Consider the following 22382-nt stretch of genomic DNA (forward strand, 5'->3'; position numbering starts at 1 on the left):
TCATATTATTTTTTCTGCTGACATATTTTTGCAGAAAAAACTTGGTTAAACTTATCAAGTAAAACTTGGAAAGCATTAGTAAATTAGGTCTTATTCCTTGGAAAAAGTCGGTATAACGTAAGTATGGAGCATTCAGTACTCACCACACCCTTAGGTATCAGTAATCACTGGGGGCGGTATGCCGCAACCGGCTACAACACTACTTCGAATATGGTTCAACAAAACGATAGTAAACGTGTGTTATGATGAATGTGGCTACATAGCACAGCTTGAAACCTACAGTATCCAAGCTTGGGAGAAGATTATTTGAAGAACTAAAAATTGGGAAATGAAATGTATCTTTTTCATGGAGCTAAAATACGAGTGGATAAATGTGTGTAAAATGACAAACAAAATAGGGGAATTGTTAGAAATGTTAAATAAATCATTTTATTCAGTAAAAAGGCTGAACAGGTTGTTCATTTATTTATTTATTTATGTCTTCATTTATTTTGCTTTCCTTCCACATATTACAGTGTATATATGTTGGTGCAAAAGAAATGCAGGCAAGATTTTCCTGCCCGGAATCGCCATACCTTTGCTTCCCACTCCATCCCAGCCACAGAGATTCCCAGAAGCAGCACCACAGTCAGACTCCCTATGATGCGGATATCGTTTATTCGGTCCACTAAGCCGGCTCCGTTTTCCTGTTGAAAAGAAGAAAACAAGTATAGTTCCTCTTGTAGCGAAATGCTGATATGAACCAGCACAACCGTAAGGAGAGCTGTGATCACCTTCATTGTATCCATTTAAACCAGTGGTGCCAACGTGGGACTAAGAGGGCCTGGTCCATGCCACATTTCCAGAATATGTATGAAAAAATGAACCAGGGGAATTTAAATGCATCTTATTTGAAAAGTCTGTGGGTATCCTGAAAATCTAGGAGGGATCCTGCCTTCTAGGCCTGTGGTAAACGGATCTGACTTAAAACATCTTTCATTATCAGGATTGCCCTCTAGTGATACATCACCAAGAGTCATGCTCACTATTGGAGGGAGGTAAACTGCTTAGTTAATAAACATTCATCACAAACAGAGAGTAGAGATGATCTTTTTCCCATCATGCGTTGGAGGCTAAAGTGTATGGCTTTAAAACATGTATTACTTTCTCGTTAACAAATGAAAACTTGAGCAAAGCCTATGGTAGCCTATATTTTCACAAGCCACTAAATATAAATAGGTTTAGTAGTGGCACTATGCCCCTTCCTCGCCACACACGCTTCTTTCCCCCGCTCTTCGGAATGGGATGAAGTGCCCCTGAGTTTACTATAACTTATAAATATTCTTTAACCTCAGCCAGAATGTGAGGGTTGGGGCTACTAGAGAGGTTGGGGTGGGCGGCTGTGCAGCAGGAGCTGATGAGGCCTATGTTACCCCCCACTAAGTATCACATGTGCGGATTAACAAAGGTCAGGATACTAGAAAAGGCCAGACCTACAACCATGCCAAGTGCAGTAATCAGAAGGTGATTTTGACAACAAATTTACTAGTGAAGTGTTTTTTTTCTGACCTGAATGGAAATGTGTTTATGTAAACAAAGCAATGCCTCCCAAATTCCTAGATGGTCAACTGAAGGTGCCACATTGACAGTTTCCATTTTCATACACATATCGTAAGAGATATCTCAGAGTTATTAAAAACTGATAGTTTAAGCAGGCCTTTGCCGGAAATTATCAGAAGACCAACAGAAAGCTATATATAATCCATGCATAATTAACTAAAAATATGATAAGTGCTTCAGATATTGTACAGTTGAAGGAAAGTGCTATATTGTCCCCAATTCCATAAAATACTGTCCAACAGTGTTAGACTCTGCCTGGTCAAACCATGGCTTAGGAGGAGTGAAAACCTCAACTATCTCCATTGGGCAAGACATGGGAAAAACTGGACATTACGCATTAGTCATGTTCAAGCTTGAATATCCTAGTGGCGTTCTATTGGATTCTCATGATTTCTCTAGACTACACCTCAGAGGGTCCTGTGAGCAGCTGCCCAGACTATGCTCAACCAGTCCAATGTGCCACCAAACATCTGCAGCTCTAGTTCCAAGCATTGATGTGGCTTCATGAAACGGTCAGGTGCTGCAAAAGTGATGTCTTATGTCATTTCACAGCCATGAGGCTGCATTGTGCTGGCCATCACTGGCATTGCTCACATACATTATATGTGGTGACACTACCAGGTGTAAATCTATTATACATGGGGTGCGATTAGCTAAAGGACCAGGAATTTTGGAAAGAAACTTGTGAGTACACACATCTGTGTCAATAGGCCATAAGACTATGCTTTAAGGGTGTAAAGTTGTTGAATTATAAGTTCCATTCTTAATCATATTGTTTAAATCAGTATAAGAAATGTTTCATTCACAGGAGGGTCATGGTACACTTGTGGCATTGATATGAGTTTTCTGCTTTGGCAAAAAAATGGGTGTAACACTCATTTTGTTGTGTCTTTTTGTTGTTACAAAACTAGTAAAAATACTTTTTTTTAAATTCTTTCTTTCGTGAATGTGGAGATCCGCTTTTGGAATTGAAGGTGTTTTACAATCTTTCATGGGCTAAAATCCCAGACAAGTTGTCTGAGTTTGTAGATGTAAGCTCTTTGTTCCACAATGTGTAGCCTTTACTCACAAAAATTTGGGCTGTGCTCAAAGATGCACACACAGATACTCTTTATCCATATGTGTCTGTGATACCAAGACCTTTCTTTGTTAGTCTTTGCTTTCCTTTGTTAATGAGGGCTGCTGTGGTCTGCCTTAGAATATAAATAGTTGAATAGCCTGGCACTAGGGCCATGTGTTTTGGTGGCCTACTCCCTTGGAACAGCAACCAGCTTTCTTTTATCGGCTGCCTTACTATTCATTAGAAGTAACCTAAAAACGTCCTGAGCTGCTATAAATCACCAAGGAGTTTTGTTTGTTTAGTCCCACAAACCTGTTGCCTTCTCACCATTTCTTAAAGGTGTTTTTCAGTATTTAGCCCATAGAACAAGATAGGAGTGCCTAGGAACGTTGTTCAAAACTAAGCTTTAAGTAAACTTCAGAAAAGCCACTATCAGTAAGAAATGAACTAAATAGAGGATTTAAAACACTAAAGCTTGTGCAGGAAAAGGATTTTCAGTTGCACCTCAAGCAATCATTCCACATAGGAGTACATTCAGAAGAATGGATACTTACAGCCAAAAGATCACTGACAGTTTCTGAGAACCCAACAACATACATAGCCACTGCAACAGCATTAGCAAAGGCAAAGATGAGCCCAATAGAGCCACCAAACTCTGGACCCAAACTTCTTGAGATCAGATAGTATGCACCACCTGAAGGGTAAAACATAATCATTAGAATCTGCAAAGACATTGAAGAACATTGTGTATCTTTTTTGCCTAAAACACCTTGTGGAAGATAACCAAACATTGGCAAAGTCAAGAGGTCTTGCTTTTTTCAAACATGCAATCGCAAAACAAATAGGTCTACCTGTTAATTATGGGAAGTGTTTTGCAGTACTTGGGTGACTTTGTGTGTGTTGCTCCCTGCTGTCCTAGAAAGAAAATACCATAAAGATGCAACCTCTTGCGGTACAACAATATGGAGTATACACAGCTAAAGCTGTCTGTAGGAAGACATAAAAAAATACATGAAGGACCAATGAAACAATGTTTAAATCACTGATTTGTGCTGATTCAGAGCTTTGTCTGGTTTATAATGCTGTAACATTTTTCCTTAATGAAGTATTATATTTTATAGTACATAGTAAAGCCACTGTCCTAACATATCCATAGCGAAGGGGAATATAATTCTAGAGAATGAAAGGCATATTGAATACTATGTACAAAAAGATAACAGACTATTGTGTGAAAAGGTGATAAAGATGCAACCTCTTGCGGTACAACAATATGGAGTATACACAGCTAAAGCTGTCTGTAGGAAGACATAAAAAAATACATGAAGGACCAATGAAACAATGTTTAAATCACTGATTTGTGCTGATTCAGAGCTTCGTCTGGTTTATAATGCTGTAACATTTTTCCTTAATGAAGTATTATATTTTATAGTACATAGTAAAGCCACTGTCCTAACATATCCATAGCGAAGGGGAATATAATTCTAGAGAATGAAAGGCATATTGAATACTATGTACAAAAAGATAACAGACTATTGTGTGAAAAGGTGATACAGATGTGAAAATGACAAATAACATGATTGTGGGCAAACAACTGCCAATATTCTCAATCGTGACATATACATTGCTCATCAGCAATGCATGAATGGCCCCAAAAAAGGTAATGTTGAAAATTCACCTGACAACTGGATGCCTAAACAGTGAGTGAGTCTCTCAAACATGTGTGGGCAACAAACTCCACCTCATTGTAAGTAAAGTTGGCTCATGTGGCTATCCTGATACTCTGGCATTGCCCTGGCCTTTGTGGACCAAGCTGTGACACCAACCAAATATGAATTGATAACTCAAGGGTCAGTGGACATAAACTGGCACGGACCGTGAGGCAATTTGCTGTATCAAAGTAATTAAACTCACTTCTAAAAGTAATTAAACACACTTCTAAACATTGCAACAACCAGTATGCTTAGCTTGTAATAGAGCCCTACTCTATCGTACCTGGTCATACTGTCATAATCTCTGTTAACTGATGGACTGTCTGCGGGGTTACAATTATGTTCTTTCCTGAAAATGATTTGCTTACTCAGGGTTTAAAGTTACATTGTGGTAGTCCATCTATATCTGCAAGACATCCCTGCAAATGTGAGAGCGCATCTGAGATTGGCAGCCAACGAGAATAGAATTTGTGTTTCCACAGTGAACTGAACCTATCTGATTTTGGAGTAATGTGAGTTTTGTCAAAGTTGTAATCTTTGCCATGGTTTGAGTTGGAAGTGGTTCGGCACACAAAAGTGCTATCAAATTGCGCATATAAACAAAAAACTATGGGGACCATTCACAAAATATTTACGAGTATGGGGAGTAGAATAATTATTCCTGTACTCCTTAATGCTAACGTACGTGTCTCAAAATCTCAAGCTCCATATTGGCAAAACTGGAAACAATGGCACAATCCTTTCTATTTATGCTATGTATATTCACAAAGGCATGTAAGAGTATGTAAAAGAATACTACAGTGGTACTACCTTACTCAAAAATACTTTTGTGAATATGCCCCACATGCTTTTTTGGACGCAAGTTAGTGGTCGCACTACCTTGAATCTCCTTGCTTTATGGACCCTTTAATCTCTACTCTCCACAGAAATTGAATGGATGCTGGGCATATAAAAAAGCATTACTACTGACTAGTCCTACGAATGCTTGTGATTATGCATGCCGTATCTGCAGATGGGACTTCATAAAGGCTTTACAATTAATGACCAAACTATACAATCAGTGGCCTCTATTTAGCCAGCAATGAATGAAGATCAAAGTTTCCCTCCTGCATCATATACTGCAAGATGGAGGGGATAATAATGACAATGGCAATAATAAGAATACTTTTTACATATTTTCTTGCTCCACTTCTGTGATTTTATTGCTGTAAATAACACATTTCACTTTCATTGAATTTGTAGGTGCAAGCAAGGCAGCTGCTTCTCAATACACTCTAGGTTGTTGCAACAGTGCCTCCACATAGTGTAGAAAGTGTGACAAAGGCAAAACAATTATCCATACCAATGACATTTACCAGCATCCTAAATTACCTATATCATCCTTTCTTTGATATATATGAGGAGAATGGTGAAACAGTTTTGAGCTTGAAATATCATAAACACAGTCTTTGGGGGCAGATGCTCTGGTGTCATCAATCTTATCAATATAGAAAAGTAGCCATATTTACAATGATCTCCAAAACAAACTATCTTAAATGACATTCAAAGTTAATTTGTCAGTTTACTGACATATTTCTATGGAGTAGAACCTTTATTTTTGTTATGTAGGTATTGAACATTGTGTCAACCTAAATCCAGACAACAATGTAGTATATTACAAAGAACATTTCATTTTATTGAGAGCATCTTTAATGTGAGTTGCTGCACAAAACCCACTTGGTTGCTTGGGGAGGGGGAGTGAGACTGTAATATAGGAACCACAATGAGTGTGGGTGTGTGTGAGTTTTTATAACATATAATTGGGTCAATAAACTACACAGGTTTTTTTTAAATGTTTTCTCATATTGCATAATTAGATATGTTTACATTATAATATGTAAATTTACACATTGATGCATAGGGATTTAAAGTGATTTGATCAGAAAGGACCCAAGCAAGGTTAGTACACAAGTCTCCAGGCTTCAAAGTTATGAACCAGGACAAGGGTATTCATCTGTCTTATTTTTTTGTTTAAATATCATCAGAATTTATAGTTAGGTTCATGTATAGCAATTCTAAATTTGATGATGTTATTTTAGCACAAGAAAGATGGAAACAGCCAGCATATCTCATGCATGTAGCTTCCACTGCAGATAACATCATTGTCTTTAATAGGGTACATAAAAATGTAACTTGTTCCTATTCAAAAAGCTTATGTATTTACATATGATATTTGTGATGAGTCAATGCTTAGTGGCCTGTAACAACATGTAAATAAAACAATTGCCTTACCTCCTCGTACAAAGCCATTGGTGGCAATTGCAGAAGTTGATAACCCGGTGATGAAGGTGACCACTGTTGCCATTAGAATGATTAGGAAAGTTAGACCTGAAGAACAAAAGTGATGCACCAACATCATAGCTCCTTTCTAATGTCTCATGTCAAATCATTCAACTGCCTACCAAATTAATTTCCAAAATTATTTTTTATTTGGTTATATTTCAGTAATGCAGTTTAATATTAATATACTTATATGTTTACTACTCCTACCTATCTCTTTTATCATATTGTTATTCATTTATTTTCCTTGTTCTTTGTTTTATTGTTTGTCTACTTTTTTTCCTTTCTTCTTTTCCTGCCCCAAGAGGGGCAAGCAAAATTATTGATGACCAACTGGTGCTCAGTAACTGGCACCACATTCTTGTTGATCTGATTTTGACCTCAGAATACCAGGGGCATTGCAATAGCAGATTTTTTAAATGAACTGCAATCCAGGGTGAGGGTAATGGATATGAGTTAAGTCACACAACAATCCAGGATTCATATGGCACATGTATGAGCAACACTGCCACATAATAGTAGTGTCCCTTGTAAACACTAGATCCAGCAGTGCCATGCTAAAACTTAAATATAAGATGGGCCTGCACTTTAATTTTAAAATGAGGTGATATGAGCTAAGTGCTATGTTAAGAGAGAGGCTGCAGCAGCTTACTTGCTTTTAGATGAGCACTGGTTTTATTAAAAAAAAAAACTTCTCTCTAACTTTAACAGAACAGTTGGAAAGTCATTCACACCGCATGTATGGAATATAAAAATCGTTAAGCAACACTATATTTTTATTTTGAATGATGCAATGCTATATATCTGTCATTTTCTGCCTTTTCAGAAAATAATATGTCCTGCTGGCCTTTATAGTTTTCCTGAGCCAAGACTCATATGACCAAGTAGTTAATTGATTTGTTTCATCCATACTACATTCCCAGGAGAAGTGCTCTTCTCCAACTGATTTAAGCTTTTTCTGAAGAACAACTTTCCACCTGAGGCTTATTTTATCTTTCTGTTTTGATTAATGTGTTATAGGACGTTTCTGTCAGTGACCTGAATTGAAGTGTAAAGATCTTGCAGGTCAAAGGGAGCCAAACAACTCAGGTGGAACAAACGATCCCTGTGAGGGTCAGCATGGCAAAACAGTTTCACTTAGATGGTCATGATGAACTACCAGATAATTTATAAAAGTTGAGGATTACATTATAAAACCTTTTGCAACAGTGAAATAGATCCCACTTGTAGCTAGTTTATAAAATGCAGTGGACGAAGGAGGGCAGTGAAAGAAGAAAGGCATTGACAGGAGAGTGCAAGAAGATTGCACACAGACACATGAAAGTTGAGAACATGTTACAATTGAATATAGTTCCAGTGCTTCTGCATTTGTTCAAGTGAATTCAAAAGATGATGATATATTTATTTTCCAGAGTCATTTACAATTGTCAATAGGCATTGCGTGGTTTCACACATAATGTCCTAAAAGTGGAAAGTCGAGGTGAAGTGAGCAAGCTGAAGGATCAGAAAGTGAAAAATATGAATCAGTGTGTAAGGAAGTGCTCTGGATACAGAGATGTCATTCCAGTTATGCTGTACAATTCTCTGATAACATATCATGACATAATATCACTTCATATCATATCACAGAATAAGTCACCATTGCAACCAATTTGATGGTCTCCTTTAGTGCCACCAGGATACCGAGTCACATGTGGCCGCAGGTAACATGGCTGTGGGAATCAATAGGTGAAGAAGGTAAGGACAAAGTGCCCACGGCTGGTACTGCTGAATACTGAGGATTCCCTTAATCAGGTCTCCCCTGTCTTGATTCTAACATGTACCCTTTTCTTCCACTACCACATAGTTACTGCCTACCACTTTAGAAGTATGTCTTTTGAAAAACAAAGTTAAAAATTAGGTGGATGGCTGTCAAACCCAACAGTGGCTGTCCACCAAACCTTTTGTACAATGAAAAGAACCGCTGTGATAGTGGTTCCCTTCAAAGTATAGAGATGACCTCTAAGCAGACAGTCATCTCAAAATCTGATGTACCAGAGTCCATCAGGATGGTGGAGGTAATGTCCATCAAACCTAAAATCAGCCCCAGTATTTGAAAGGGAAATGTTTTTTTTAAAAAGAGTGCTTTTTGTATAGAATGCATTTAGGAAATAAAGAATTGAATTTGACAAACAGAATGATGATTGACTGTACATTTCTACTTTTCAGACCTAACATAGTCCTTCGTGTATTCAACTGAAAGGCAGAATGATACATCACACAGCCAATAGTTAGAGAATAAGACTTCTCTGAGTGGAGCCAAAGTCCACACTATGTTTATTTCATTAAGAATTGTCTTGCGTACAGCTGTGCAGTTCAGTCAGAGGGAACCAAAACTAATTATAACTAGATTTGTCTTGCAGATTAATTCCAAAGTGATTAATGGTCCTATGATACACACATAAAAAATAGTTCCTAAAATAATCTAAAAAGGCAGCATAAGACAATCATAAACTGCAATAGTCTGAGTGAGGAAAGCTACACATTGTCAAGTCAGCATCTAATACCAACTGCAACAATGCAACAATGGTGTATTTTGTTAGGATATTGCTAGAAACACAGGGGATTACACACCCAGTCTAAGACTTAGACTCACCAATGCCTGCTTGGCCAACAATCCAAGACAACCTCATGAATAGCATCACTCCCCAAATGTTCAGAAGGCATCTCACCTGGTAAAGGATTAGAGTCAGATTGTTAATGGCCTCAAAAGGACTTAGTGAAAGAAAGGTTATTTATTTTTTAATGGGAGTGGCTCTGGGGACAAACCACACAGTTTAATACCTCTACAGAACTTTACACTATCGACAAGACTGTTTTTTTAAAAATGTGTTACTTTCAACCGATCAACACAGTTTGGCTCCTATATTCTTCAACCTTTACCTAACAAACTTACCGCTCATCCTTCAGAAGGCTAATGAACTTTTGAGTCTCATGTATGAATATGAATGTTTTGTCTTCACACACTCCAATTAGTCTGAATTGATTACTGAATTCCCAGAACATTTATAATAGTAAGAGCCGTCTGATGGTAAATTAAAATATTGAAAATTGGGAACAAGACTAACAGCTATATAAAGTGAATATATGGTTGAAATTTTAAGCAAGTTAAACCTTAATGGCTATCTCAGTGTATTCTACACCTCCACTTTAACCCCTGTCCACGCTAAGGACGTAATGGGTACATCCGGTGGCGCAGCGCTCAGGCGCCACAGACGTAACTATTACGTTCTGGGACTGGCCCATTGGCCTCCCACCCAACCCATCAGGGCAGGGATGGAAAGGGGATCGCTTCCCCTTCCATCCCCGATCCCCCCATCTAATGATGTCAGCGCACAATCGCGCGCTGACATCATTAGAGGGCGCCGGTCACGCTGGAAGCCATTTGCTTCCAGCGCTTCTCAGGAGAAGAAGGTGCGTTTCTCCTCCAGCCGGGGTTGGGGGGAGGGATTCCTCTAAAAGAGGCATCAGGGGAAAGGAAAGGGTTTTCCTTTCGCTCGATGTCTCTTTCATGCGATCAGGCAGCAGGAATGGCTACTACACACCAGGGATTTTGTTTTTTATGTTAATTTCACTACGGGGAGCGGGCCCTTGGGCAAGTGTCGCTCCCCTTTGGGGGGCAATATGTTTTACGCCACATCAGCCTATTATTTTTAGGCCGATCTGTCCCCACGGGGACAGAAACCACGATGACACCAGGGATTGTTTACTTTTGTCTTTTTTTGTGTGGGGGTGGCCCCTTGGGTAATGGTCGCCCCCCCAAAGGGGGCACAGCCCTGTTGGCCATTTTTGACCCCTTGGGGGCAGATCGGCCTATTTTTAGGCCGATCTGCCCCCTAGGGGGACGGCAGCCACTAAGGTTCCAGAGAATAATTGTATTTGTTTTTTTTGTGTTGGGTGCGGCCCCTTGGGCAAGGGTCACCCCTCAAAGGGGTCAAACAACTCTTGGCCATTTCTGGCCCCTTCTGGGGCAGATCGGGCAATTTTGTTTGCAAAGGAGTATGGGTAAGAAAATTTTTGGGGGATCATTGCAAGCCACACCTCCCTGGACTCCTCTGGGTGTCTAATTTTCATAAATGTCTGGGTTTGGTACATTTCCCTAGATGACCGTTGCACCTGGGACCAAAAACGCAGGTTCTCCCCCCTTCAAAAACAGGTAGTTTTGTAATAGATCATTTTGATGTGTCCACGTTGTGTTTTGAGGCATTTCCTAATGCAGGCACTGGGTCTATCCTTACAAGTGAAGTACCATTTTTATTGGGAGACCTGGGGGAATGCTGGGTAGAAGGAAGTTTGTGGCTCCCCTCAGATTCCAGAACATTCCATCACCGAAATGTGAGGAAAAAGTGTTTTTATTGTCAAATTTTGAGGTTTGCAAAGGATTCTGGGCAATAGAACCTGGTGAAGGCCCCACAAGTCACCCCATCATGGATTCCCCTAGGTGTCTAGTTTTCAGAAATATATGTTTGCTAGGTTTCCCTATGTGCCAGCTGAGCTAAAGGCCAAAATCCACAGCTTGGCATGTTGCAAAAAAACAGGTCAGTTTTTTGGGGGGAAATGTGATATGTCCATGTTATGTTTTGGGGTATTTCCTGTCGCGGGCACTGGCCTACCCACACAATTGAGGTACCATTTTCATCGGGAGACATGGGAGAACGCTGGGTGGAAGGAAATTTGTGGCTCCTCTCAGATTCCAGAACTTGCTATCACCGAAATGTGAGGTAAAGGTGTTTTGTTTTGCCACATTTTGAGGTTTGCAAATGATTCTGGGTAACAGAACCTGGCGAGAGCCACATAAGTCACCCCATCCTGGATTCCCCTAGGAGTCTAGTTTTAAAAAATATATAGGTTTGCTAGCTTTCTCTATGTGCCGGTTGAGCTAGAGGCCAAAATCCACAGCTAGGCACTTTGCAAAAACAGGTCAGTTTTCTTTGGGAAAATGTGATGTGTCCATGTTGTGTTTTGGGGTATTTCTTGTTGCAGGCATTAGGCCTACCCATACAAGTGGGGTACCATTTTTATCAGGAGACTTGAGGGAATGCTGAGTGGAAAGAAATTTGTGGCTCTTCTCAGATTCCAGAACTTTCTATCACCGAAATGTGAAGACAAAATGTTTTTTTTGCCAAATTTTGAGGTTTGCAAAGGATTCTGGGAAACCGTACCTGGCGAGAGCCCAATAAGTCACCGCATTATGAATTTCCCTAGGTGTCTAGTTTAAAAAAATATATAGATTTGCTAGGTTTTCTCAGGTGCTGGCTAAGCTAGAGGCCAAAATCCACAGCTATGCACTTTGCAAAAAATAGCCCCGTTTTCTTTGGGAAAATGTGATGTGTCCATGTTGTGTTTTGGGGCATTTTCTGTCACGGACACTAGGCCTACCCATACAAGTGAGGTACCATTTTTATCGGGAAACTTGAGGGAATGCTGGGTGGAAGGAAATTTGTGGCTCCTCTCAGATTACAGAACTTTCTGTCACCGAAATATGAGGGAAAGGTTTTTTTTAGCCAACTTTTCAGGTTTGCAAAGAATTCTGGGAGACAGAACCCAGTGAGAGCCCCACAAGTCACCCCATCCTGGATTCCCCTAGGTGTCTAGTTTTTTTTTTTAAATGCACAGGCTTAATAGGTTTCCTTAGGTGCCGGCTGAGCTAGAGGCCAAAATCCACAGCTAGGCACTTTGCAAAAAACAGGTGAGTTTTCACTGGAAAAATGTGATGTGTCCATATTACGTTTTGGGACGTTTCCTATAGTGGGCACTAGGCCTAGCCACACAAGTGAGATACAATTGTTATCGGGAGACTTGGGGGAACACAGAATAGAAGAACAAGTGTTATTGCCAATTGTCTTTCTCTACATTTTTGCATTCCAAATGTAAGACAGTGTGTACAAAAGAAGTCATTTTGAGAAATGTCCTGTAATTCACATGCTAGTATGGGAACCCCAAATTCAGAAATGCGCAAATAACCAATGTTTCTAAACTTCTTATCTTGTGCTCATTTAAAAAATACACAGGTTTCCTTGATACCTATTTTTCACTCTTTATATTTTACCAAATGAATTGCCGTATACCAAGTATACTATGAAAACCCATTGCAAGGTGCAGCTCATTTATTGGCGATGAGTAGCTTGGGTTCTTGATGAACCTACAAGACCTATATGTCACCGCAACCAGGAGGGTCCAGCAAACATAACGGTATATTGCTTTAAAAAATCTTTCATAGGTGGAAAAAGTTACGAAAGAAAACATAGTCAGAAAGGGCTCTTTTTTTCAACTCAATTTTAATAGTTTTTTATTTCAACTGTTTGTAGGAAAATATAGAAGGATCTACACAAATGACCCTTTGCTGAATTCAGAATGTTGTCTACTTTTCGGAAATGGTTAGCTGTCTGGGATCCACCATTGGTTTCACAACCCATTTCTGTCACAAACTGGAAGGAGGCTGAAAGTACAAAAAATAGTAAAAATGGTGTATGTCCTAGTAAAATCACAAAACTGTGTTGAAAAATGTAGTTTTCTGATTCAAGTCTGCCTGTTCATGAAAGCTTGGAAGATGGTGATTTTACCACCATTAACCCTTTGGTGATGCCTTTAGCAGGGGAAAAAACACAAGCCTTCTTCTGCAGTCCTTCTTTCCCATTTATTTTTTTACAAAATGAAATTTTAGCTCGTTTTTGGCTAATTTCTTGGTCTCCTTTAGGGGAACCCACAAACTCTGGATACTTCTAGAATCCCTAGGATGTCGGAAAATTGCACACAAATTTGGCATGGGTAGCTTATGTGGACAAAAAGTTATGAGGGCCTAAATGCAAACTGCCCCAAATAGCAAAAAAAGGTGTTGCACAGAAAGGGGAAAAGGCCTGGCAGCAAAGGATTAAAGCGAAGTCAAGAACTTAGGGCCTGATTTAGATCTTGGAGGTATTACCACCAATCCCACGTGGACTCAAAAACACCGTCAAGTCGACGGTGTTCCCCTTGCCATATTTAGATGTATTGTGGTTGAGTCATAGACCTCCACAACGGAGTGCTCTACCTAGCAGTGAGGCTGGCGGGTTCCAGCTGACCCTATTTAAATGTCTCAGTCCTGCAGGCGGTGTACTGGCGGCAGATTGCTGGCAGAAGGAGAGCATCACGGGAGCCATTGGGCATTGTACAATGGCAGTGGATATCGCATTGAGGTAAGTGACACACACACACTGTACCTTAGCCATATGGGTCCACCTGCATAACAAACAACACAACACACAACATGTACTTTATTATCCATCGTCCTTCCACCACAGCACAACATCTGCATGTAGAAAACACACATTGCCAGACATCCATGACACAACATACACACATATACACACATACAACACAACTGCAACAACCAACACAATGACACACTCTTCTACATAAAATCACGCACACAAAAGCACAATTGCACACATCACTACAACAACCACCACACAACAACAACACACACCTGAATGTTGCACACAGCAACACAACCCAAAAGACACATCAGACCCACATTCATGTGGCATACATACGGACACAACCACATCACCAACTCCAGCTCCCTCCACCTTGACCAGCCAATCCAATCCCCCACACACATACAGATATTGACTCACAATATCACAGGTACTGATTCACTTGCAATGTGCAAACACAGACATGGTGATAAGTGTGATGCCATCATTACTGTGATGCCAGCATTCATGTGGCAATGAATACTGACTGACACCACAATAACAATTGTGCATGTGTGCAAAATGTGTCTTGTACCAGTGTGTCCCCATCTATCACTGACACAATGTGTTCCCGATATATGCAAGTCAGAGGTATTTTAAAAAAAATACCTCTGGCACGTATATTTCTGCAGAGTCCCCGAGCTCATGTGCAGTGCCATTACAATGTACACAGTACATGCAGTTTCCCTACCTTTAAGTCCAACGACTTCGGGTCGAGTATCCTCTCCAGTGGCAGCAGCAATGGCAGGTGATGTCCAGTCGGGTCTGGTCCAAAACGGAAGTGGAAACATGGAAAAAGGTAGGTGTTGTCCCCCTTCCCCTCTAATCCACCAAATCAGGTGTGGATGTCGGATGGCCACAGTTGGTTGGTAGTAGGACACATCAAAATCTGCTCAGCAGTAAAGGTGGCTGGAGTCCCGCCGTCAGCCCCTATTCCCAATGCCGCCGTTGCAGCAGCTGGAGATTCTTGGCGGAGTTGGCGGGGCTCGGGTGGTGTTTCGTCTATGGTCCCAGCAAACATCTAAATCGGGCGGGAGGACCACCAAGGCAGTAGACTGGTTTTCCAATGGAAAACCGGCAGTGGGACCATTAACAGCAAGATCTAAATCAGGCCTAAAATGCTATTTTGAACAGAGTACAGTTGATTCTGCATTTTAAAGTTGTTTCTTAAACACTTTGGAAGGCATTCTGTCCAAACATCCAGTACAATACACTTGAAAGAATTAAAACAGATAAGACTAGTACCTCTAATGCCGAATGTTTTGTGAATCTTGTGGTTCAATTGAGAATTGGGATTTGCACAAACAAGTATAATACAAACAGTCAAAATCATTTCTAACTGCTAACACTGCCTTACCTCAAGGATACCTGGAGCTCCTCCCTGTTGTTATCTGTAACTATTAACTGTAAGGTTTTGATCCTTGTTAAATACACAGCACCCCTATGCTTCCTGATGAATCTTGTGCTTGGCAAATGCATAAATGAATTAGCAAACATATATTTGAGTCTCTGAGAGTATGGATGACTGTATTTGATTGTATATATTTAAAAAAATACAAGAGCAAACAATGCTTTCAGTTATAAAATAGCTGGAGTTTGGTTTTGCTATTGTTTAAGTGACTGTTGTGGACGTATGAGTACCAGACACAATAATTGGGCTTACCAGCACTCCCTTGATCCAGCCAAACTTCACGGCCCCACCACTGTCCATGATCTGAGTGACAAGTTCATCTTCCGCCATGCTACCGCCTTCACCACTTGGCAATCCATCATAGGGCTCCTAGAACCCAGAAAAACAGTCAGTAAAAAAGAACAATGCATCATGTTATCTAACACATGATTACAGATTCAAAAGACTGTAACAGAAAGTTACATATACATGTTTATGACCATGTTAAACCACTGTCATTCGTGGGCAACCTTATATAATCCTTTTATAATCATTGTTTTCCAATTAAAATAGACTCTTTTACCACTGACCTATCAAGAATTACTCATGCAAATGAACCAACAGCTTATGAATTGACATCTATTGGTCCTGATCTGCTATTTTGGTCCCAGAACTCAGTCCAACATCCATTCTTCAGTAAAGACGTTAGCGGATGTTTACGTGGTCATACAGAACACAGGTCGTGTAAATACTTAAAAAGATACCCATAAACAGGTTTGCTCATGGTTGTCCTCCCTCTCTAGAATTCAGAGTCAACTCTAAGATTTGTAAAAATGAGTAGGAAGTCCCTTTTCTTCAATGAAAGTCTGACCATACGTTGCTTCCAAATCTTTTCAAAAGAACAATTTATAGGGATTGGGTCCTGGACCCAAACGTCACACTTTGGATCTTTGTAAGATGATCCTGTATGGAGTTTTTATCTTAGCATCCACAGGGAGATGTGGCTGGAAGGTTTTATAGTCTTCCAAGTAATCTTCTTTCAATCTTTTAAATCTTGTAAAGAGTGAAGTAATGTTATGTGTGAGGGAAGTGAGTCTCAACTATTCCTCCTAATGCCCCGGACCACTTAATCATCAAATAACTCTTTGCTCAGCAATGTAGATCATCGCTCCACCACACACAGGAACCTGTTTTCTTGTTTGTTTTGTTAAGTGATGCCCCGTTCTAAATGCTGCAATATAGATCATTTCTAGGAAAGCGACTTGGGGGCCAGATTGTGTGCAGAAAACATTACACCATTGTAAAAGCAATCTACTAGCACAGTGCCAGGTCCTTAGAGCTGGTGTTCATGGGATGCGTTTTCAAGAAGCTGTCTTCAGTCAGTGGCAGGCACACATTCTGATGCTCTTTACTTTTTTCTTTTGGCCCCAAGATCTTTGAAGAAGAGAACAAGCATTGGCAAAGCCAAACAGTTTGCCTTTTGTTGGCAGCCTATTGGTTTTTACCATTGCTTGTTTTCTAGGTTTTCTAAATATTTATTACAAAAACATTTTTCGAAATGGCTGCTATTTTTAAAATTTATTTTTTGTTATAAAGATTTAAAATTAAAATTCAACAGGTAGATTTAAAATTAAAATTCAGCCGGTGGGGAGGTATTGAGGAACAGAATGAACCTGAGCTCGCTGTCCAGATCTGCAGTGGAGTCCTGAATTAACTGAGCTCCTGATTGCCTCTTCACCATGCCTTAATTGGGTCACAGTAGCCAACACAGGGGAGTCCCTGAACATATTTTGTACGCTGCCTTCTCATTTTGTGCTGCACCACTACTCTCTTTATAAGCGCAGTCCAGTGGCGTAGGAAGGATGTCCTGGGCCCCTTTGAGAGCACTTGGGGTACAAATGTAGCAAATATCAGAGTTCAATGGGCTCTTCGGGGCTCTAGGACCTGGTGCCGCTGAACCAGCTGCACCAATGGTGGCTAGGCCCCTGGCGCAGTCTTATTCTCTTTCATTGGCTCAGTCTTCCTCTGTTACGGTGGATCTATTTTGCTCACTTGTAATGACTCACACTCTCCCTCTTTTTCAAGTCTCTCGTTTACTCTCCACTGATTCACTTTTGCTTATGAAATGGTTCTCTTTCACTGCCATGGCTCTCTTTCTCTCACTCTTATTCTCTGTCACTCCACCGCATTTATCGTTCTCCTTTCTTTTTCCGCCTCTCTCTCTCTCACTCCTGCATTCGAGTGGTCTCATAAGAGCTTTCTCTATCTCTCTCTCTCGCTCTCCGAATGAGGTGGTCCAGACATTCCAACATCTCACAGATATCAAAGTGCCTTGAGACAGTGGGGTCTCTTGTAGACTGACTCTCCGAGCCCTAGCGAATCTGCAGGAACCTATGTCTGGTCCTCCGCCTCTCACCCTACCGTACCAGTCATCCTTGCAGAATAATACAACTATAACTTTAGTATAAGGTCCATTTAGACCAGAGATCATTGAGACAGGAAATAGTAAAACCTGATGCTCATCAATTCAATTTGTAGTGTGTGGGATATAAATAGTTTCTATTGTTGTCATCCTTATTGAATCAGTGCACATTGTAAAATCAATAGCCTCTTATTTGCTGTGTTCCCACAGACAGAGTTTGCAATAATGTCTTAAAGCAGGGGCTTTGCTGAATATCAGGGCAAGGAGCAGGGCAAGCACAGGGAGAGCAGGCAAGGAAAGCCTCAAAGGGTCCTTACCGCAACAGTGTGAAATAACAAAGCAACCAAACCACAGATCCCATTATTTCAGATGCCTAATTTCATACTTTCATTCTATAGCCAGATTTCCTAAAGGTCACTAAATTCGTAGAACATCACTAGAATAGCACTAATAAAAAAAATTACAGAAAAAAATAAAATAGTACAATTATTCTATATCGCCCCTACATGTTAAAATTCTCAACCCAAACATATGGTCTCCCAGCATCTTCTTACCCTTGATCTCCAAACCTCCCTCCCAGCTAGCACTTACACACCGTATCACAACCATTCACTTCATACTCATTTCCTTATCCAGCCTAATTGTTCCAGAGTTGACTTTATGTTCAGGAGAAGAGCCAAATGGATTGTAATCCAACTTCTCAGCCTGCTCCAGGCCACGTGATACAAGCTGATGCTACCCTGGTGGTATCCAAGGGCCATTGTCCTTCAAAGCAAAGCAACTCTGACACCTTTCCAAGTGCTCATTTTTAATCCCGCTGAACGTCCATCTATCCATTAGTTTATCCGTTGAAGCAACCCGAAGATTGTCCATTCACCTGACCAAAACATGCTGTGGAGAAGGACGGTGTGATATATCACTCATTCTGACAGCAGTCAGACCTCCGCTGCACACTTACCGGTACCCTCTTCTTCCCTTCACGGTTGTTGACTAATAGGAAGGAGACAGAACACATGTGACATCCTCTATCATATATGAATGAGTCATAAAATCGTCACAGATCCTCTTCTAACAGCCTTCCCAAACATAAGAACTCAGCATGGCCTTGCCACCCAATGTCCTAAATAAACTCAATAAACTCCCCTTACCACTCTGTCCCACCTGTAGAATAGGTGTGTGTATCTCGCACGAGGCAAACCTCTCTGTCTGGGGCAACCCTGCCTGACCTTTGCCCCCCTCCTTTTTGATCTGTTCACCTTCGTATAAAGATCTCTATACTCCTGCATCCTCCTTAGCAAGGTGTATTTTACAAATGTTTTACTATTTTACTGATAGACGTCAACTTCCTGAACACCCCAAACAATGCTGTTCAGTTTTTCCATGTGGGAAAAAGCAAACTGTGAAAAATCGGACAAAATCAAATCCATTCAAAACATATTTTGAGGAGTTCACTGAGTTTTTGAAAGCGACATGGTCTGAGGTTATGTCAAATCATGTGGTAGAGCACAAACCAAGCCATGAAACGTGTCTTCTGTGAAACAGCTTTGTACAAGCATTATGACCATCCTCAATTAATTTGTGTTGCAATATTAACATAACCTATACTCGAACATTTATAATCATTCCTTCCTACATTATTTCTTTGTTTTTTATTCCTTTCATTCGAATTCCATTACATCATTATATTTAAAGCATTGCCTCGTTGCACCAACTAGGCTTTTTAGTGTCCGCAAGAAGTCAAGGTTATGTTCTATTTTGTTTACAGATATATAATTGCCCGAAATGCATTGGGGCAATGAGGCAATGGTTTTAGGTTTGAACCTAAAACAGAGATGTTGACAAATTAAAGGCACACATAATTTTAAAATATATTTTGAGAAAATATTCAAATTTCTCCGAAATGTTTCAAAATAAAATGAGTGTTGTGTAGTGCTGGCTGTCTAGGCTTCGTGTCTGAATTGTCAGACTATCCATTATAACGGTAGACTAATCAAAAAGAGGAAATATATTGCCACCAAATCAACAGTCAAGCAGATCTTGTATACTCCCTGGTAACATAATATGTTCAACCCTTAAGTAAGAGTTTGTGTGTGTATCATATCTCCCAAACAATACATTCCTAAAATCTAGCATCTCTTAAATCGTGCAATTAAACAAAAGAACTTTTAGTAAATGTACCAAGCACATCATCCTAGCAATGCTCAAAGTATGATCAAATAGGGTTGCACATTTGAAGAAGAAATCATATGTTTGTGCCATTCTTAAACCAACCCATCACCAAGTTTCAGCTGTTATTGCTAACGCATAGTCTAAACTAGGAGCATCCAACCTTTTCTGTAGAGAGAGCTACTTCTGATCATTTAAAATCATTGTGAGCTACTGAAGGCTAAACAACTCGAGCATTATTACCAGACACGCCCACGCACAGTTTCCTTGACTTTAAGTTTAATATCCATAGAGCCAGATACAATGGTTTGAACAAAATACTGGTTTGACAGGGTTGTCATGTGTTGGTGAGAGCATGGTCTTTGGGGATGTATAAACATGTGTGCATATGAATGGGATATACCTGTATGAGTAACTGAGAGGCTGTGTCATTTGTACCTGTGGCACGGGACATACCTTTCACCACATCTGGCACCATTACATATGTAAAACAAACATACAACCATTTTTTTAAATGGGAGAAATATAAAGTGCAAAAATGTTCATAATGTGAAACATTTTTCTGCACTTTAGGTTTTTACCATTTAAAAAAATGACTGTATATTTTCAGTTATAAATATGGCACAGTGGTCTACTGGGCACTGGTAGCAAGAGGCCTGTTTGTAAATGCAACACTTTGAAAACAAATTTGAGTAAATTAAAATGAAAAGTTAACTTAATCATAAGGTAACTTTTCATTTTCATTTTCTCTGATTTAAATGCATTGAGAAACATCATTTTCTTCTCACATCCAATACTGATTTGACAAAGACTTGTATTTAAGTGTTAAATTCTTAGTGCTTCAATTCTTCACCTCTGTATCCTGGGTCATAAATCTGACTCCATCACTGCTCCTTATCAGGCCCTTTGTTCTGCAGCCTGATGACAATTTAAAATAAACAAAGCCTTCTCTTAACTTTAAAAGGAACAATGTGACCCTGCACTTATTTAAGACTGAACTCCAGGCTTTGAGCTACTATGAAGGGGTCTGGGAGCTACTGGTAGCTCGTGATCAACTGGTTGGAGTCACCTGGTCTAAACTGACACTTGTGATTCAAGAAAAGCACATCTCACTTTGCCAACTTTCAGAGTGGATATTATCTTATTGCACCCCACCCCACAAGACCATCATGGTGCTGTGGAGACTATCATGCATGAAGAACCTCAATCCAGGTCCTTTGGCCAACTCCAAAGTACCACTATTCATGCACTGTGGGCCATCCCTGAACAGCAATTCCTGGACCCCATCACTCAATCCCACATACGCCTGCACTGCTGACTGTAAGCTGCTGTATCTATTAAACAAGCATCGACGTGTATGTTTCCTGTACATCTCAATGCGCTCTTCCACCTCTACAGTCTGGCCAAATGTCTGAGATCAACTAGAGGGGAAGGAAATGAAACAGGCACAATGGCCAGCGGCGCATTGAAGAGGCAGGGGGGCTTAAAAGCCCATGAGTCCTCTCTGTCACCAACACGGAGGGTGCTTGATTATGGCCACACACATCTCCCAGACGAGCACGTCGCGGTTTGTATCGGGATGGTGAATATGGCTGCATGCAATTCCCTTAGTGAATGTGTTAAAAATAGACACTGCATATTAGAACAAAGCATAGGTTTATTTGACAGCTGAACAACTCCCTCCCCCAGGTACAGAGCACTCATGAGGGGGTTGCCTGAAGATTCCATTATCAAGGTTATGAAAAAGAGGGGGGTGAAGGAGCAAACCAATAAATTACAACAAAATGCCCCTGGGATTTGCATAAAAAACTATCAGATTTGGAACCGGATGCACTACTACCTTATATTAATGATCAACCTTTTTGAGGGCTAAAAAAGTATACTTCTAGTGATCTCTGAAGGATGTCAATCCAAAAACCTCTGACGTGCATGTTAAAAAATTATTTTCACATTTGTCTTCTTCTGTTACCTTTCTTTTGTGTCTCCAATCCTTACATAATAAAAGATATTTTTTTTAAACTGGAGGAAATTGGAAAAGAAATAGTCAATCCATTTTTGATCTGTTCCCCTTTGTAAAAGATTTCAAGGTTTAATGACATCTCCAAGGAATAATTGCTGCAGCTCACAAGAGCTTATAATAACCACATGTTAATCTGCTGGCAGTTCTTTCCTCTCTGGGGAGTAGAGAGTGCTGCAAGCGGAAGGGCTCCTGGCAGGGGGGAGGGGCAGTAGGGGAGGACATCCTGGGGTCTGCATCAAAGGATGTAAATAAAGCAGCATCCCAGAGAACAGACAACATGAGCTGTGCTCTCCTAGTTCACGTTAATGATTAAGGGGCTTATTCACAAAGGCTTTTTGGAGTAGGAAATGTGTTACTCCTGCATTACTCCTTATCACTTTTACATACCTTTATGAACTGGCCCAAAAACATCTAAAATGGGAG

The 22382-nt window shown here is 40.2% G+C and overlaps 2 protein-coding genes across 2 annotated transcripts in view; both read right to left on the reverse strand.

Moving 5' to 3' along the window:
* The window catches only part of LOC138267056 (solute carrier family 12 member 2-like), a 131190-nt gene extending 127740 nt beyond the window's left edge, over positions 1-3450 (reverse strand). Inside the window, exons 1-2 of the mRNA XM_069215904.1 lie at positions 3214-3450; positions 576-686 (exon numbers count right to left, since the gene is read on the reverse strand). Of these exons, the coding sequence (XP_069072005.1) occupies positions 576-686; positions 3214-3450 (348 nt within the window). The remainder of the gene's footprint in view (positions 1-575; positions 687-3213) is intronic.
* A 199-nt stretch (positions 3451-3649) lies between these two features.
* The window catches only part of LOC138267847 (uncharacterized), a 61008-nt gene continuing 42275 nt past the window's right edge, over positions 3650-22382 (reverse strand). The window contains exons 2-4 of the mRNA XM_069217069.1: positions 15625-15741; positions 9323-9398; positions 3650-6735 (exon numbers count right to left, since the gene is read on the reverse strand). Of these exons, the coding sequence (XP_069073170.1) occupies positions 6560-6735; positions 9323-9398; positions 15625-15741 (369 nt within the window). The 3' untranslated portion in view covers positions 3650-6559. The remainder of the gene's footprint in view (positions 6736-9322; positions 9399-15624; positions 15742-22382) is intronic.

This window comes from Pleurodeles waltl, chromosome 12 (assembly GCF_031143425.1).
Source record: "Pleurodeles waltl isolate 20211129_DDA chromosome 12, aPleWal1.hap1.20221129, whole genome shotgun sequence".
NCBI classification, from domain to species: Eukaryota; Metazoa; Chordata; class Amphibia; order Caudata; family Salamandridae; genus Pleurodeles; species Pleurodeles waltl.